General features: G+C 37.1%; 1 protein-coding gene across 10 annotated transcripts in view; it reads right to left on the bottom strand.

Annotated features, from left to right (window-relative positions):
• The window catches only part of PTPN4 (protein tyrosine phosphatase non-receptor type 4), a 201,095-nt gene that overhangs the window by 26,103 nt on the left and 157,328 nt on the right, over positions 1-17,664 (bottom strand). For all 10 annotated transcript variants that reach the window (XM_027965040.3, XM_042243967.2, XM_015093457.4 and 7 more), the window contains 7 exons: positions 14,975-15,058; positions 14,827-14,883; positions 8,435-8,591; positions 4,238-4,404; positions 3,286-3,376; positions 3,141-3,202; positions 842-988 (listed from right to left, as the gene is read on the bottom strand). In XM_027965040.3, the coding sequence (XP_027820841.1) occupies positions 842-988; positions 3,141-3,202; positions 3,286-3,376; positions 4,238-4,404; positions 8,435-8,591; positions 14,827-14,883; positions 14,975-15,058 (765 nt within the window). The remainder of the gene's footprint in view (positions 1-841; positions 989-3,140; positions 3,203-3,285; positions 3,377-4,237; positions 4,405-8,434; positions 8,592-14,826; positions 14,884-14,974; positions 15,059-17,664) is intronic.

The following is a 17,664-nucleotide window of genomic DNA, read 5'->3' as shown; positions in this document are numbered from 1 at the left end:
ATGTTTTCTAGGTTTATCCATGTTGCAACATGTATCATTTTTTCATACCTTCTTATTGCTAAATAATATTCAACCGTATGACTATACCATATTTTATCAAGTTTTACATTTCGCTTCTTTCTACCTATGGGCTACTAAGAATAATGCTGCTGTGAACATCTGTGCACCAGTTTTTGTGTGGATATGTATTTAATTCTCTTTGGTATTTCTATGAGTGAAATTGCTGAGCTGCAGTCACACTGTGTTTAGCCTCTTGATGAAATGAAGGGTGTCTTCAAGGGTAAATAGTTACACCATTTACCAAATCCATCAGTAAGACAGCAAGTTCCACTGTCTCCACATCATTACCAACACTGATTATTTTCTGTCATATTTACTTTAGCTATCCAACTAGCTATGAAGTAGTATCTCATTGTAGCTTTCACTTGCATTTCCTTGGCGACTAATGATGCTGAGTATCTTTTCATGATCTTACTGGTCACTTGAATGTCTTCTTTGGAGAATCATCTATTTAGATCCTTTGGCCATTTTTAAATGGGATATTGTTATTTCATGGCTAAGTTATATGAATTCTTCACACATTATAAATACAAATCACTTATTCAAATATATATTAGTCCATTTAAATAATAATAATAATGGCAAACATCACATTTCTTTTAACATAGTATGTGTTAGTTGCAGTTTTAAGCATTTAACCATGATGATTTTAATCATGACACCATAAGAAAGGAAGTTTAAAGATTACAAAAGAGATTAAATCAATATGAATATTTTAACTACAGATGTAACATAATTTGAAAAATGTCTGAGCAATGTGTAAGATTCAAGTATGACTTACTCTGCCACGTTCAACCTGTGTGGTCAACATCACAACCATGGAGGAGCCTTGTTCCCAAGTCATCTGCCAAAAATCTGTACAAGTGTGTGGTAATGGCCCTTGACAAGCAATGTACTGATTTATAATTCTAGAGGAAGGAATTTCCATCTAAAAAGAAAAAGACACAAAACCAAAATCGCTCTGCATTATTACTTTTTCTTAGGATCAAATATAGAAAAATCATCTACTAAATGATAACTAAATGCAATTAATCTCAATAAATTGCAGAGTCAGTAAAACAAATATCAACTATTTTATGTGAAGAAGTTTCTTGGCAATGTGCAGTAGCTATATATACTTTTCTTTCAATTAGTGGAAACAAAAATTTAAATATTTTCCAAAGTACTCTTATGAAATTAAAAGCATCTATATAGAGAATCCTGTTTCACAGGCAGGGACTTGGTATAGAAATAAAAAATATTTCTCTCTATATAGGAAACAAACTACTATATATAAAAATAAACAAACTACTATATATAAAAATAAACAACAAGGTTCTACTATAAAGCACAGGGAATATATTCGGTATCTTTTAAGTTAAAATGGAAAAGAAAAAAACTGTCTCTAAACAGTTTATTAGTAAATTTTGTGAGGAGCAAAAATTCTGCCATTTGCTTTAGTTTAGATTTTTCATATTACATATATGTTTATATATTATGTAATATGCATATAATTATATATAATATATATATAACATGAAAAGATTGCAAGTATTTTAAATTCATTATTTCCAGAAGTTAAGACTGTAACTATTTGGGGAAGATAAACTATCATCCTATTACATTTTAAACACTGAATTCAAAAGGTGTGTGTGTTTATTTCTGGGCTTCCCTGGTGGCTCAGCTGGTAAAGAATCTGCCTCCAATGTGGGAAACCTGGGTTTGATCTCTGGGTTGGGAACATCCCTGGAAAAGGGAATGGCTATCCACTCCAGTCTTCTGGCCTGGAAAGTTTCATGGACTGTATATAATCCATGGGATCGCAAAGAGTCAGACATGACTGAGCAACTTTGACTTTTACCTCACTCACCATACTATTGTAACACTTTGAACAATAATAACAACAAGCACTTAAATTATTCACATAAAGGAAAGTACAAATCAAACTGTAAGAAATTACCATTTTTTACCTATTAGATTGAAATATCAGAAAATTTGATAATACCATATACACATATGTAGCTTTTATCAGAAACCACGGGTTCATATACGCATTGGAATTCAGAATTTAGGGGATTTTTGAAAGGTTCTTCAGTGCACACACCATGTAATGTAATAAGTAATGTTCCTTGCAGGCTATAGGTCATTACTCTGTAATCAGTCATTATCAAAAAGTCTACAAATAATGCTAGAGAGGGTGTTGAGAAAAGGGAACCCTCTTGCACGGTTAGTGGGAATGTAAATTGATACAGCCACAATGGAAGATGGCATGGAGATTCCTTAAAATTCTAGGAATAAAACCACCATGTGACCCAGCAATCCCACTCCTAGGCATACACCCTGAGGAAACCAAAACTGAAAAAAGACACATGTACCCCAATATTCACTGCAGCACTATTTATAATATCTAGAACATGGAGGCAACCTATATGTCCATCGACAGATGAATGGACCATATACAAATGGTACGTATATACAATGGAATATTACTCAGCCATAAAAAGGAACACATTCAAGTCAGTTCTAATGAGGTAGATGAACCTACAGTCTATTATACAGCATGAAATTAAGTCAGAGACAGAAACATAAACATCGTATACTAACACATATATATGAAATCTAGAAAGATGGTACCGATGAATTTATTTCTGAAGAAACAGATATAGAGAACAGATTTATGGACACAGGGAGTGGGGTAGAAGGTGAGATGTATGGAGAGAGAAACATGGAAACTTACACTGCCATATGTAAAATAGATAGCCAATGGGAACTTGCTGTATGACTCATGGAACTCAAACAGGGGCTCTGTATCAACCTAGAGGGGTGGGATGGGGAGAGAGATGGGAGGGAGGTTCAAGAGGGAGGGGACATATGTATAATACTTACAGCTGATTCATGTTGAGGTCTGACAGAAAACAACAAAATTCTGTAACGCAATTATCCTTCAATTAAGAAATAAATGAACTTTTAAAAAAAAGTTCTCATCAGAGGTACAAAGTAAAGCTGATCCTCATTAATCATGGATTCTAGAATAAACCTCAAAGTTTAGATCAGCCCCTCTTATTCCAAATGACTAAGGTATAATTAAAAAAAAAACTTACATTTATATAATTTGCATTGATATAGTCTTCATTACCCTTTAAAATGACCCGTGTAGCATCATCTGAAAAAATTTAAAAGAAAGAATATTTTAATAAAGTTGTATTAAGAAGATAACAGATACTTACAAAGAGAATAGATACTTACAAGGCGAAATATCTCTGTATCTATTTTTGGAAATATTCTGAGGTAATTTGGCACAACACATTGTCATTCCAGGCTTTTTCCGATATAGTTGCTAAAAAAAGAAAGTACAAGACAAGTTCAGAAAGCCATTTAGAGTTTTTACTTTTTTAGACTTGATTCTACGCTATCAAGAAATGGGTTTTTACCTTGGAATACCTCCTCTATACAATGATGTATCTTAGGTTAGTAAAATATTGAACCAGGTTTGCAAAGCTGAATTCTGCAAAATTTCTAATATGATTTATAAACATTTTGAAAAATGGTAAAACATGTAAAAAACAATTTTGCTTACAGAAAGAGTACCTGAAGTTTTAAATAGCAAATCTATAGGAAATATTTATTTCATTTATTTTATATTTGAAGGTACTCCTTTATTTCTTTTTTAACATATATCCACTCTTTGTTAGATTTTTCTTCCCATTTAGGCAGCGTTCATTTAGAGGTGTTTAAAAGGAAAACTGATGTGCCCTAAATATTTTATAATCATTATCTATAACATATACTCCAGAGCAACAGATATTAATGACGGCTAACTACACTGAAAAAAATTAGAGAAGGATTAAATATGACAAGGCACAAAAACTATTCTTTAATTCAGGATTTTTAAGTCTATAATAGTCTATCTTCATCTGCAACCTTTCATAAAAACAGCTACTTATAGAAAAAAATGTTTGAGGACATAGACCTATTAAATCTCCCTATCTCCCTCTTTTAAACTGATACCTATTAGTGAAACCACAGCTAGAATTTGGGGAGTAACTTTTAAAGCTTTACATTTTACAGCTCTTTTTGCCAATATTTCTCAATAATATTTTATTAATACATTATAACTGATACTAGATTAGGCAGTTAAGAAGTCATGAAATTAACAAGAAAATATGGGCAAACACCTTTTCTATATCATGTTACTTACATCAAACTGTGTCAGTACTGTTCCAGTGATAAGGCCCTCAGCCAGCTGGATCATCGACTCTCGCAGGGAGTGGTCATCCTGATGGATGCTGTCGAGAGGGGCTTTCTCAGGAATGTACTGGAAGTCTGGCTCATTTTCTAGCTTTTCTTCCACTACATCATACACAGCTACAAAAACAAAACCAATATGGAAACCTTAATGAACTGGCAAAAGGAATTTACCAGATATTATTTAATTTTGTGTCAGAAAAAAATATTCACTTATTTGTCACTCATCAGATCTCAGTCTAGGGTCACTGCTTATGGGCCAAGAGTGTTGTGGAGTTGAAGAAATACCTCTGGGGATAAGAAGGGTTCTTGGCCATTATTGCTGAAAATGTCTGCAACTTGCAGAGACAGTAAGAAAAAGAGGAATGTCAAGAAGATCTGCTCTGAACATACCTGTCCTTAATCTGTGGAATCTTGGGCAACAGCACCAATAGAGGCCTATCCACCACACATGTAGACAGGAAGAGTTACACATGAACTGAAGAGAATGCTAAACTAGATATGTTCTATTGTTATTTCTCGACATATTTATCAAACAACTTAGAGGACTAGATTTTTTTTTAAATATATTTCTTTATTTGGCTGCACAAATTTTAGTTGAGGCACTTGGGATCTAGTTCCCAGACCAGGAATGGAAACCAGGCCCTCTTCTACCTTGGGAGTGTGGAGTTCTAACCACTGGACCACTGGGAAGTTCCAGGAAACCAAATTTAAAAGGAGAATTCTAGGCCAGAATTCATAGTCATGGGAGTGAGGGGAACCAAACTCTAAGCTGTAATCCTTAGCCCAATCTCAGCCTGCCCTCCTCTTCTTTCCACCCTCAGCTCCACTCTGTAATTCGGGGGCCTATAAACATACCATGGACAACATCTCAGTCCACACAGAAGCTCAGTCTACACCCCTGTGGAAACTGCTTCTTATGATACCTTATTGGCCTATATCCTGTCATCAACCCTTGGGAGAACAGACCTGGGAAGACTGGCCACAAAAACCCAGGAAGCAGGCTCAGAGCTATTCGGTCAGAGAACTGAAGAGTTGAAAAAAGTGGTCTAGAAAGGAAGGAGAGGTCATAGGTGCTGGCTTGCATGCACCCTTGGTCCTGCAGAATCCTGACCCCCATGGGGACGGCAGAGCTCAAGAAGAGCAGAACCTTCTAAAGGACAGAGTCAAGCTCCTGCCTTTAAGAGGCTTTGTTCCTGCTCAGATATAAATGCATTATTGAGAAGAACAGATTTCTGAAATGAAGAATGCAAAGACAAAAAGATATAAATGCATTTTGTCTAAGAAGAAATAAGATTTAAAGGAGAGAAGACCAGGAAAAACAAGCTCTTATTCTCTGATATTGTAACCTAATTAACTGATGACAGCTGTGCTGGGTCTTCGCTGATGCGTGTGGGCTCTCTCTGGTTGTGGTGCAGATTCTCACTGCAGCGGCTTCTCCTGTTGCAGAGCACGAGTTCTAAGCTCTCAGGCTCTAGAGTGCAGGCTCCGCGGCTGTGGCACATGGGCTTAGTTGCTCTGCAGCATGTGGAATCTTTCGGACCAGGGATTCAACCCATGGCCCCCGCACTGGCAGGCAGATTCTTAACCACTAGACCACCAGGGAAGTCCTTTTCTGATATTTTTGACAAACGTAATTTAAAATTTTGATTATACATATTTTTTTTTTAATGGACATGACACCTGCACTGAAAGTGAATCCTGGTCCAGATTTTATTGATAAAACAGTATTAGAAAGATATTTGCCAAAAGAAGTAGGTACCAGGTGGGTTCCTCTCCTAGTTTAAAGTATAAATGGGGTAAATCGAAACTGCAAAATGACCATGCCTTTTCCATTATATAGACTTTTGTTCATATTCTCTCTCTATACTAGTCATGAATTTGCAAGCAGGTAATGAATGTCTTGGTGAATAAACGTCTTCAACTATAAAACGATGCTAATTCACTTGTCTCACTGGATGGCTGTAAACATTACATGAGAAGGTACGAAAGAGCCAGGTCTATGGAAAGCATTTTAAAATTATTAGCTAATATGATTATTAAGTTCTCCAGGATCTGTTATCAAGAGAAAACTGAAAAAACATCAAATTCAGAGACAACTCTTAGTATGAAAATTAAGTTGTTTTATGTGACAGAAAATGCCTGAAAATGAACCACCTAAATATCAGATCTAAATAAATGAGTTCCTTTAAAAGTCAAAAATGGAATGGTCTGTTGAAGTCTTCTAAATTTTCCTAGAAAGCTAATTTTTTTTTTAACTAATTGAAGGTTTATGGCAATTCTGTGTTGAGCAAGCCTATTGGTATCATTTTTCAAGCAGCATTTGTTACTTTGTGTCTCTCATATTTTTGTAATTCTCCCAATAAATTTCAAACTTTTTGTTTTTATTATATTTGTTATAGTGCTCTATGATCCGGAGAAGGCAATGGCACCCCACTCCAGTACTCCTGCCTGGGAAATCCCATAGGCGGAGGAGCCTGGTAGTCTGCAGTCCATGGGGTCGCGAAGAGTCGGGCACGACTGAGCGACTTCACTTTCACTTTTCACTTTCATGCATTGGAGAAGGAAATGGCAACCCACTCCAGTGTTCTTGCCTGGAGAATCCCAGGGACGGGGGAGCCTGGTGGGCTACTGTCTATGGGGTCGCACAGAGTCGGACATGACTGAAGTGACTTAGCAGCAGCAGCAGCTCTATGATCAAAGATCTTTGATTTAGTATTTAAAAAGATTATGATTCCCTGAAGGTTCAGATGATGACAGCAATTTTTAGCAATATTTTTAAATTAAGGTATGTACCTTACATACTTAACAGACTACAGTATAAACAAAACTTTTATATGTATTGAGAAATAAAAAAATATGTGACTTGCTTTACTGTAATATTTTATTTATTTACTGTGATATTTATTGTGATGGTCTGGAACTGAAACTGCAATATCTCCAAGGTCTACCTATAGAGAAGATAAAATGAAAATGTCCGTACCCAAGAGGCAAAATTAGGTGTGTAGGGGAGTAGATATTTCTAATTACATTTTGCTCCTTATGGTATGTAGTCAGCAACTAACAATGTGACATTAACCAATAATTACTCTTCTGACTAAAACTATGATTAACAATAAACTGTTCAGAACAAAACTAGAAGAATATGTCCAACACTAGACAGTATAGGCACTTAAGAATTTTTTCTCAGAGGAGAATGATTAATGTTGAGGAAACTTGAAACTATGCCATTATGAACACAGGTTGAAGGACCTGGGATTGTATAACTGGAAAAAAAAAAAGGACAGCTTCTAGTAAAACTCACTGCAAAACACTGATGAGGGATTGAACTTATTCTGTATTACATTTATTCTGCATAGCACAGAGAGACAGAACTAGAAATGCTGGGATTGAACGAAGATAGACTTTTAGGTCAATTAATAGTTTCACACTGTCCACAGGGGGAATGAACTGCTTCAGGAGTCACTGAGCACTCCACGTAGCAGGATATTCTTGAGGTTGTCATGGAAACTAAACTCTAGCTTGTTGGTTTTCTACAGGTGGAACAGCAAGTATATCTGAGTATCTAGGACTCCTTGAGCACCTTGGGGGTGAGAGGCAACTGCAGTCATGGTGGTCTGGAGAGAACTTCCTGAGGCTGTCATCTCAGCAGAGACCTGAACGATGTGAAGGTATACATTGTACAAACATCAAGAGGAGTGCTTTAAGCAGAAGGACCATCAAGAAGGCCAGCACAGACAAGAAGAGAGTGAGGAAGGCAGACGGGCAGGCAAGGTGGCTGAGAATTTGCATTTGACTCTACATGTGAACACTTCTCTGGTGGCTCAGTGGTAAAAAAAAAATCCACCTACCAATTCAGGAAACATGGGTTTGATCCCTGGGCTGGGAAGATCCCCTGGAGAAGGAAATGGCAAACCACTCCAATATTCTTGCCTAGAAAATCCCATGAACGAAGGAGCCTGGTGGGCTACAGTCCATGGGGTCGCAAAAGAATTGGACATGACTTAGCGACTAAACAACCACCACTATGAATGGAAGCCACAGGTCAGTCTGATGTGACCAAGTTCTAAGAAGTCCACTCTAGCTGCTGTGTCTAGTAATAAACATGAGGGAATTATTAAAAACATGCAGTAAATCACGGAGTACTCACCATTAGGTCGAACTAGAAGGACTAACTCCCCAGAATGTCTCTCACAGCTCGCTTTGATCAGCAGGACCACCTGGTCGTGGGTGTGCTCTGCAATGTCCCGACCGTTGATCAGTACCACTTGGTCCCCTTCATTCAATCGAGGGACACACAGGTCAGCCTATCAAGGGATGCAAAGAAGGTTTCAAATTCACATGTAGCTTTCTGGAAGTAAGGGATGCAAAGGTTTCAAATTCACATGTAGCTTTCTGGAAGCAGTTCATTCCCGCTGTGGACACTGTGAAACTATTAATTTACTTTTATAGACTGCAGAGCAGAAATAAAATTACATACAGAAATCATCTATCCATTCACTCATCTATTAAAAAAACAGAAATAGAAAACTCACTTTCAGACCTCCCTGGTGGTCCAGTGGTGAAGAATTCATCTGCCAATGCAGGGGACACAGGTTCAGTCCCTGGTCCAGGAAGATGGGGCAGCTAAGCCTGTGCACCACAACTACTGAGGCTGTGCTCCAGAGCCTGTGCTCCGCAACCAGAGAAGCCACCAAAATGAGAAGCCCATGTACAACTAGAGTAGCCCCTGCTTGCAGCAACTAGAGAAAGCCTGCATGCAGCAATGAAAACTCAGCGCAAACAAAAAGAATTAAAAACAAAACTCACTTTCCTATAAAGACATTCTTTTTTTCCTTCTTCATTAATAATTTTTCCCCTGATGCCCTAGTACAATTCCAGACATACAAGTAAGACTAATGCTCTCAAGTGCATAGATCAAGGTAGCTCTCACTTTGCACTGTCCAGATACATACTAATTTCAGTTGCACAGCTGAGTTAAATAACACCAGTCTGCTAACATCATGCGAATTTCAGTTACTGCATAAATTACAAGTAACTGCATAAAGTTCAAAATTCGTTGTTAGCCTGACAGTCCAAAAATCACTATATAAATCATAAATATGCAGCATGATCAATGACCAATCACATCCCTTCTTTCCAAGTGTATTGGTGGCTTGTTGTTATGCATCAGTTACTGTTCATGTGGAGATAGCAAAGCAGGTACTTGTGTGGTCTCCTTGTCTCCCAAAGATAAACCCACTTTGGGTAAGGAGCAACTGGCCAAAAAGTTACAAGAGCAGCAAAGAAACAAAAAGGGGCAGTGCTGAAGGTAAAATTCAAAGTGAATATAAATCGAGTTATAGAAGAAGTAATTGACTATGTAACTATCAACATTTCTATTGTTTGAGACCCTAGATATGCAGGGAAAGGAATTTAGAGAAGATGAACTTATTAGCACAAATGATGAAAGTGGCTGTGACAAGAAGGATGAAGGTGTCCAAGGAAGTGATGCTGGCAAGAAACTTCTTGGGACTTCCCTGGCGGTCCAGTGGTTAGGACTCCACACATCCAGTGCAGGGGATATAGGTTCTATCCCTGGTCAGGGAAATACCACCCCGCATGCCACAGTGTGGCAAAAAAAAATTAAAAATTGAGAAGAAACAAAAATGGACACATCTTCAAAAAACAAAAACTCAATACAGGAACTCCTGGAAGGTATTTCATATCACTGAAAGTGCAAAGGACAAGTGGAAGTGGGATTCAGACTTAGAAATAATTATCACTATTTATTGAGATAAATAAGGAAAAACGCACAGCCTGTAATATAAGTTATATGACAAGAAAAAGAAAAGCACTGTTCACAAATTACCTTTGGTAAGTTTTCACAAAGAAATAAAAGACTTTGATTCTCAATGTTTCTGACGTTCTGAATTACAGGATAATTAATCAGTATTATTTTATTATTTCTTCATTTCCCAATATATTTAAAAGAGAAAGCATCAGAAATTTTAGTGTTTTGACAAAAAATTTAAAAGTCATGGAAAAAAACACAATTTTCCCCATTGACTCGGTATGGATTCAGGCCACATGGTTATCTTTATAGCTCTGCACTACTGTGTGAAAACAAACAAGTAAATAAGGCAAAAGAAATCAACAGAAATATGGACAGCCTGTTCCAGGAATACAGTAATGAGAACACAACAGAATTAAGTTTGCAGGATGATGGGGCTGGGCCTTACAGAAAGGGCTGTGGCAAAGGCTTGAAAGATGGAAGCAGGACTAAACTCACTCTACAACACAAGGTCAACACAATCCAACAAGGTACTGTCACTAGTAGAAAGAGCACTGATCCAGCAGTCAGGTTCTTCCACTGCTGCTTATGAAATGTGTGATTTTAGACACCTGAAATTCTGAAAATGGAACAGGTATCTATTTTAATTATGCATAGTTATAAAATTTTAAAAATGAGATATTTCAATGAAAAGAATTAAAGCCTGGGAAAATTCGAAATCAAGGTTCAGACCCTTCCCTTGAGGTGCTCTTTCTCTACTTTTCTGCATGTTATAGCACACTACTAGTTACCTGTTATAACTGAAGGGAACCCTCTTACACTTAATCTTCTTCTGCTCTTTGTCAGATAATTTCTTACTTGCATTTCATTCTGATTTGGAGTCTACATCAGATGAATTCTGCTGGGACAACAGCTATTGGCTTGAATATGATCAGACAGGAAGAAATATACGACTTTGGAAATTGCTGTTGTTCAGTCACAAAGTCATGTTTGACTCTGCAAACCCATGGACTGCAGCACGCCAGGCTTGGAAATAACTTGAAAATTACTCTGTCCATTTCAAAAGGTGTCCAATAGAGAAAATGACATTAAAATATTTTAAACACTGCCCTTTTCTACCAATCACCTAAAATGAGGCTTCTAAACACTGTAATGGTCTCTAAGTTAATAATATTTCATTTATTATTTATTTATTTAATTGATTCTAAAGTCAGCCACTATTTACACTGTTCTGGTAGAAAGGAAAAATTACCAATATAGTAATCTGTATAGCCTAAAAAGAATATATAGAATCATAAAGTTCTGTTTGGAAATTAACCTGTCTATAGAGTGCTCCCTGAATATCCTTGACTGAATTGCAAACTATCCACTTTCACTGCTCAGAAAAAATCAATATTCACTTTATGACTTTACCTGGCATACAAATAAAAAAAGATTTCTTTCCTAATTTTAAGGGCAAAACATGCTCACCATCACGATTCAGACAATTAAAAAAAGGAAGCAAGAGATAAATATCAGTAATTCCACCACCATGGTGAAATACTGCTAACAATTTCAGCATGTTTCCAGATTTTTAAAATATAACTCACAATTTAAAAAACTGGATTAAACACATATGAAATTATAATATGTATTTTCATTGAGTATAACTGATTTCCAATGTTGTGTTAGTCTCAGATGTACAGGAAAGTGATTCAGTTATACATATTAATATAGGTATGTCTTTCAGTTCTTTTCCATTACAGGTTATTACAAGTCATTGAATATAGTTCCCTGTGCAATAAGGTAAATCCTTGCTACTTATCTATTTATACACAGTGGTGGGGATCTGTTAATCCTGTACTCTTAACTTATCCCTGTTAGCCTCTTCCCTCTTTGGTAACCATAAGTTTGCTTTTTATGTCTCTGAGTCTATCTTTGTTTTATAAATAAACTTATTTATATTATCTTTAGGTTCTAAATATAAATAATACCATATAATATTTGTTTTCTTTCTGTCTGACTGACTTCACTCAGTTTGATCATCTCTAGGTACATTCACATTGCTGCAAATAGCATTATTTCACTTTTTTATAGCTGAGTAGTATTCCACTGTAAAATGTTTTTCAAAATACTATCTTACGAAAACCTTTCCATACTTACATAAAACTACATCATCTATTATTTCAATAGCTGCAAACCAAAGCATAATTTATTTAGTCAGCTGTAATGATGTACATTTTGATTTTCCCTCCGATTTTAATTTTCACAAACAATACTACAATGAACATTGTTGTATATCCTATGTTCTGTTTCATAAGAGGTAATTCCTAAAAGTAGAATTGTCAGGTCAAAAGACATATATTTGACTTTTAGTTAAAACTTTTGTATTGGGGAAAGCTATACATTGCATAGTTTAAAAAGCTGACTTGGTCTGTAAGATTATGACAACAAGAAACCATTTCCTATATTCTTCCCTATGCTCCCCTCACCAACACCCACCCCCACCGCCACCCAGTTTGAGGCAACTTATTTCAACATTTTAGCTACAGCTTTTGTATTTACCTTAGTATCACTATGTAACTTTCTAATTTCATTGTTTAGTTTTTATTTTAGACATTATCTTTCTACTTGATAAATGAGAATACAGCCCCCCTCTCACCTCCTCATCTTGCACTACCCCCGTCCCCCAAAACATATTTTCCAATACATACTGAACAAATAATTTTGGACTACTTCCCTTATCTTTCACATGTGTAGTAAGTTTATTTTATACATCACGTCCCTGTCTTGTCACTTCTGATCACAAGGGATTTGTTTAAAAGAGGACATTTGATCCGAGATGAATCTATGAGGTTTTACTTTCTCTGAATCTGTAATTTAGAGTGAGGAGTCTAATGATTCTGGGGTGCTGAGCTGGTTACATAAAACACAAACCCAGAAGCTGCTGGTAGGCACATCCCTTCAAAAGAACTGTGGGACATAATGGTGACAGCTACACAATTTCTATTTAGTTGAAATTTTGGAGTCACCATCATATCTAAACAAAGAGTGTGTCTGTGGTGCTAATGTTACAGGAACTTGGCTTGAAGCTGCTACTAAGTACACTTTTCATTTAGAATGTATTTTATTGTAGCTTGAGAGATTAAGCTGATTCTAGTACAAACCAGTTTACACTGAGAAAGAAAAATTCACAAAAAAAGAAATGGACATGAAAAGTAGTTCTGATGATTTGTAAAATTCTTTCTAGAAGTCTGACTACATTCCTGTCCTGGGGTTTTGTGATACACCTCTAAAGCTGTACGAAAAATTTTGTATTTATAATTAAGCCAGGGGTATGCAGTGACAGACTTTATTTTCTTGGGCTCCAAAATTACTGCAGCCATAAAATTAAAAGACACCTGCTCCTTGGAAGGAAAGCTATGACAAACCCTAGATTCAAAAGCGGAGACATCAATTTGCTGATAAAGGTCCACATAGTCAAAGCTATGGTTTTTTTCAGTAGTCATGTATGGATATGAGAGTTGAATCATAAAGAAGGCTGCTACAGAATTTCTATTCAGTAGGGATTTTGGAGTCACCAAAGAATTGATACTTTCAAATTATGGTGCTGGAGATGACTTTTGAGAGTCCCTTGAACTGTAAGGCGATCAAACCAGTCAATCCTAAAGGAAATCAACAATGAATATTCATTGAACGGACTGATGCTGAAGCTCCAATACTTTGGCCACCTGATGCAAAGAGGCGACTCACTGGAAAGGGCTCTGATGCTGGGAACAATTTAAGAGGAGAAGGGGGCGACAGAGGATGAGATGGTTAGACAGTATCATCGACTCAATGGACATGAATTTGAGCACACTCTAGGACACAGTGAAGGACAGGGAGTGCTGGAGTCCATAGGCTCACAGTGTGCTGTAGGCCACGGGGTCACAAAGACTCAGACACAACTTAACAACTGAAAACAACAAAAATTTCACAAGTACCCTATTATTTGCAATCAACAAGTTCTTAAAAACCAGAACCAAAAGTATGTATCATGATATCCTTGATCAATCTTGACTGTGATCTTCAAATCAACTTTGAGGTTGCTGCAAAGCACCAAAATCCCATAACTGGTCTCTTTCTCTCAGGCTGCAGGTTCCTACCTTTCCCAGGACAGAGACAGTTAAATGATAATGGGTACTGACTCAAAGTTCTTAAAGAAAAATGCAGTTAAACAAAATAAACAACAGAAACGGGAATCTGAAAGCAGTATTTACTATATAATGAGCAATAAAAATGATGTACCCACAATTTATTAAGAATTGTCCTTATGATTCATAAGCAGAAAGTTTATGAGTACTGAAGCTGAAGAATAGGGCAAGGGGGTGGGAGTGTTTTCATCATCATGGGTACATACAGTATTTTCTTTACTTTTGCTTAGCATGTTCACAATAAAGAGTTTCAAATAGATATTTTAAACAGAAAGTAGACAAATAGAATGTAAGTAAACAATTCTAAATGAAAAAAGAAGTCAAAGAAAAAGCAAGCAAACTATACCTCTGTCTACATTTTGCTATTTAGAGGGGTTATTTTGATAGAGTCTAGAGTATTTGTAAAAACAAGTGTTTGAAAAACTGTTCTAGAAGATAGGGAAGAAATAAAAATTAACTTCCCAGCAATTTAGGAGATTCAGCAAACAACATGTGATACTTGACAAATTAAATGATTCATTTTATTGTTTTATTTATACTAAGAAAATAAGTATGTATTCTTGAAGCTAGGATCACTGAGAAGGCTGTTGAACTCACAGGGGTTCCTGGCGCAACTCGGGACACGATCACAGGCATCTTCTGGTCACATCCTCCCTTCACATTAGAGCAAATCAAGCATTAGTCAGCATTACAGATACAGAAACACCTTATTTAAAAGATGAGTGCAATACAAATTCTAAGTTACCTTTACATTGAATCCAAACCTCCCATTTTCATCAGGTTTCATTCTGATTAGAACGAGATTATCATGTGGAATACCACCATTAGGCTTAAAAAGACAAAAATAGATGACTCATCATTCTCATTTATAGGCTACTTACTTTCAGATATACAGGAAGCATGCTTTGTGTATGTTGATATTACCTAAAGTGTATAAAGAATCATAATTCAAATTTCTCTCTTGCCTTACCGCTGTATACTAGACTATAAGTGCCAGAGTAACAGGGCCTTTATTAATTACCTAATTAATTAACCACAGTGTCCCTAGAACCTGGCTCAAAGCTTTGCACAGAGCAAGTATCTGTAAGTTTTATATGAATTCATTATTCCCTCTGCTTTTTAAAAACAGCTTCATTGAGACACAATCACATACTACACTTCACCCATTCAGAGAGTACAATTCAGTAATTTCTACTACAGTGACAGAATTGTACCAACACCACTACTATTTAACTTTAGAACCTTTTCCTCATCCCCCAAAGAAACCCTGTGTCCATCATCAGTCACTCCCTCTCTGCTTGCCCCCATCCCCCAAGTCTTATTCAACTCATCTATTTTCTCTCCCTCTATATATACATACTTGACTATTCTGAACGTTTCATGTATGTAGAATTATACAATATATGGTCATTTGTAAGAAGCTTCTTTCACTTAATGTTGTATGCCTACTCTGTAAGGTAAGTATCTGACTAATTCTTTCTTATCCTTCCAAGACACAGGTCTGAGACAATCATTTCTGGGAAATCTTCCCTTAAATCCACAGCTGAATTAGTTGTATTTATATACTTGTGAATTCCCTAAAATCACTTCTAACTACAGAACTCATCGTCCTCAAAGCACCGGTAGCTTCTGACACAGGTGATTACTCTCTCCGTGACCTTCTTCTCATCAGCTAGCTGGCTAGTTCTCTTTCCTACCATTTTGGCTGCATCTTTTCAGTTTCCTTTGCTTTGATCTCCCTCATCTTCATAGCTTGGAGGACTAAAATTTCAGAATCTCTTATTAAGGTAATCTGCACACTCTACACTTCCTGCCTCATGCTTTTAAATATTTTGTCTACATGCCATCAACTCTCAACATTATAACTTCAGCTTCAATCCCTCCCTTCAACTCCAGAATCATGTCTCTAAATGGATTCCTAGCAGACATATCACTGTGCCCCTATCGAGCTTCCGATATCCCCCCCACACCTGTTCTACCTGGAACCTTTCACATTCCAGCAAATGGCAACTTCATCCTCCTAGTTGTTTAGGCCCCAAATCTTCTTATTATCCTTGATTCTCTCTCCCTAGTACGCTACAACCAGTCCATCAGCAGACTGTGTCAGCTCTACTCTAAAACTCCCCCAGAACTCAGCCATGGTCTTATTTCTTCCACAGCCATGCTGGTCCAATCACCACTGCTTCATGGGATGACACCTCATAGCCAGTTTCTCTACTGCCACCCTGCTTTTGATTTTTTTCTCAACATAAAAGCCAGAGTGAAACCATTCAAACCTAAGTGACAGCACACTTGTTTCTCTCCTCAGTTATGTCCATTTGCTTGCAATCTCACTTACAGACTGGACAAAACCTTTACAAGACCAGGCATTTAGGATCTGGCCCTTTCCTGTTCCTTCTGGTTTGCTCATTCTGCTCTGGCCACACTGACCCCCTTGGTGTCCTCTGACAGGATCAGTCACACCCTGTCTTTGCACTGTTGTTCTCTGGGCTTATCTGCTCTCCTGTCAAGTATCCATGTGGTTTATCACCAAACTCATCCCTGGCTCAAACTACATTAAAACTGTAGTACTCCACTCTGGAAATTTCCTAGCCCTTTTCTGCCTTGTCTCTGTAGCATTTATCTAATAGGCTACAAATTTATTTACTTTGTTTACAGCTTGTCTCATCCTTATCCTTAGAATATAAGTTCCTTGAAGGCAGAGTTTTTTAAATTTTATTCTACTATATTCCCAGAGCCCATAACAATGCATGGCACAGAGCAGGTATTCAAAAAGTAATTTTTGCTTGAGTAATAAAACAAACTAGACTGTAGGTTATTTAATAGGAGGGATGATGTCTGATTTGTATTTGTATGCCCCAAGTGGAGTCACTCAGTCGTGTCCGACTCTCTGCGAACCCATGGACTGTAGCCCACCAGGCTCCTCCATCCATGGAGTTTACTAGGCAAGAGTACTGGAGTGGGTTGCCATTTCCTTCTCCAGGGAACCTTCCCGACCACTACCTACCTTAGTAGGTAAAGAAAGACCTCAGCTAACTATGAACCAATGAATGATACATAGGAATCACCACATAGGTAGCACTAAAGCTGTCATTCATTTTGAGTAAGGATTTTGATCTCTATGATGTGTCTGTGGTGGTACAGTGAGTGTGGGAGAACTTTAAATGGCTGCCTCTGGCTTTTCACTTTTAGAAAGTGCAGGAGGACTATGGGTGAAGAACAAGAGGGTAAGTGAGCAATGGCCAGCAGGGCGTTTGGCATCACCCACACTTGCTGTGGGGCCTGCTCTCCTTGTATCTCACTTTATTCCTTGATATCCCTTTAAGTTTCCTGAAATACACCCATATTTCTGTCTGTCCTATACTTCTTCATAAACACAATGTATCCTTAAAATTTAGTAACAATCTGACCTTTGATTCATCTACTTGAAAAAGC

This window comes from Ovis aries, chromosome 2, assembly GCF_016772045.2.
Source record: "Ovis aries strain OAR_USU_Benz2616 breed Rambouillet chromosome 2, ARS-UI_Ramb_v3.0, whole genome shotgun sequence".
NCBI lineage: Eukaryota > Metazoa > Chordata > Mammalia > Artiodactyla > Bovidae > Ovis > Ovis aries.
Note: the sequence above shows the minus strand (reverse complement) of the source record. Positions and strands in the feature narration are given on the sequence as shown.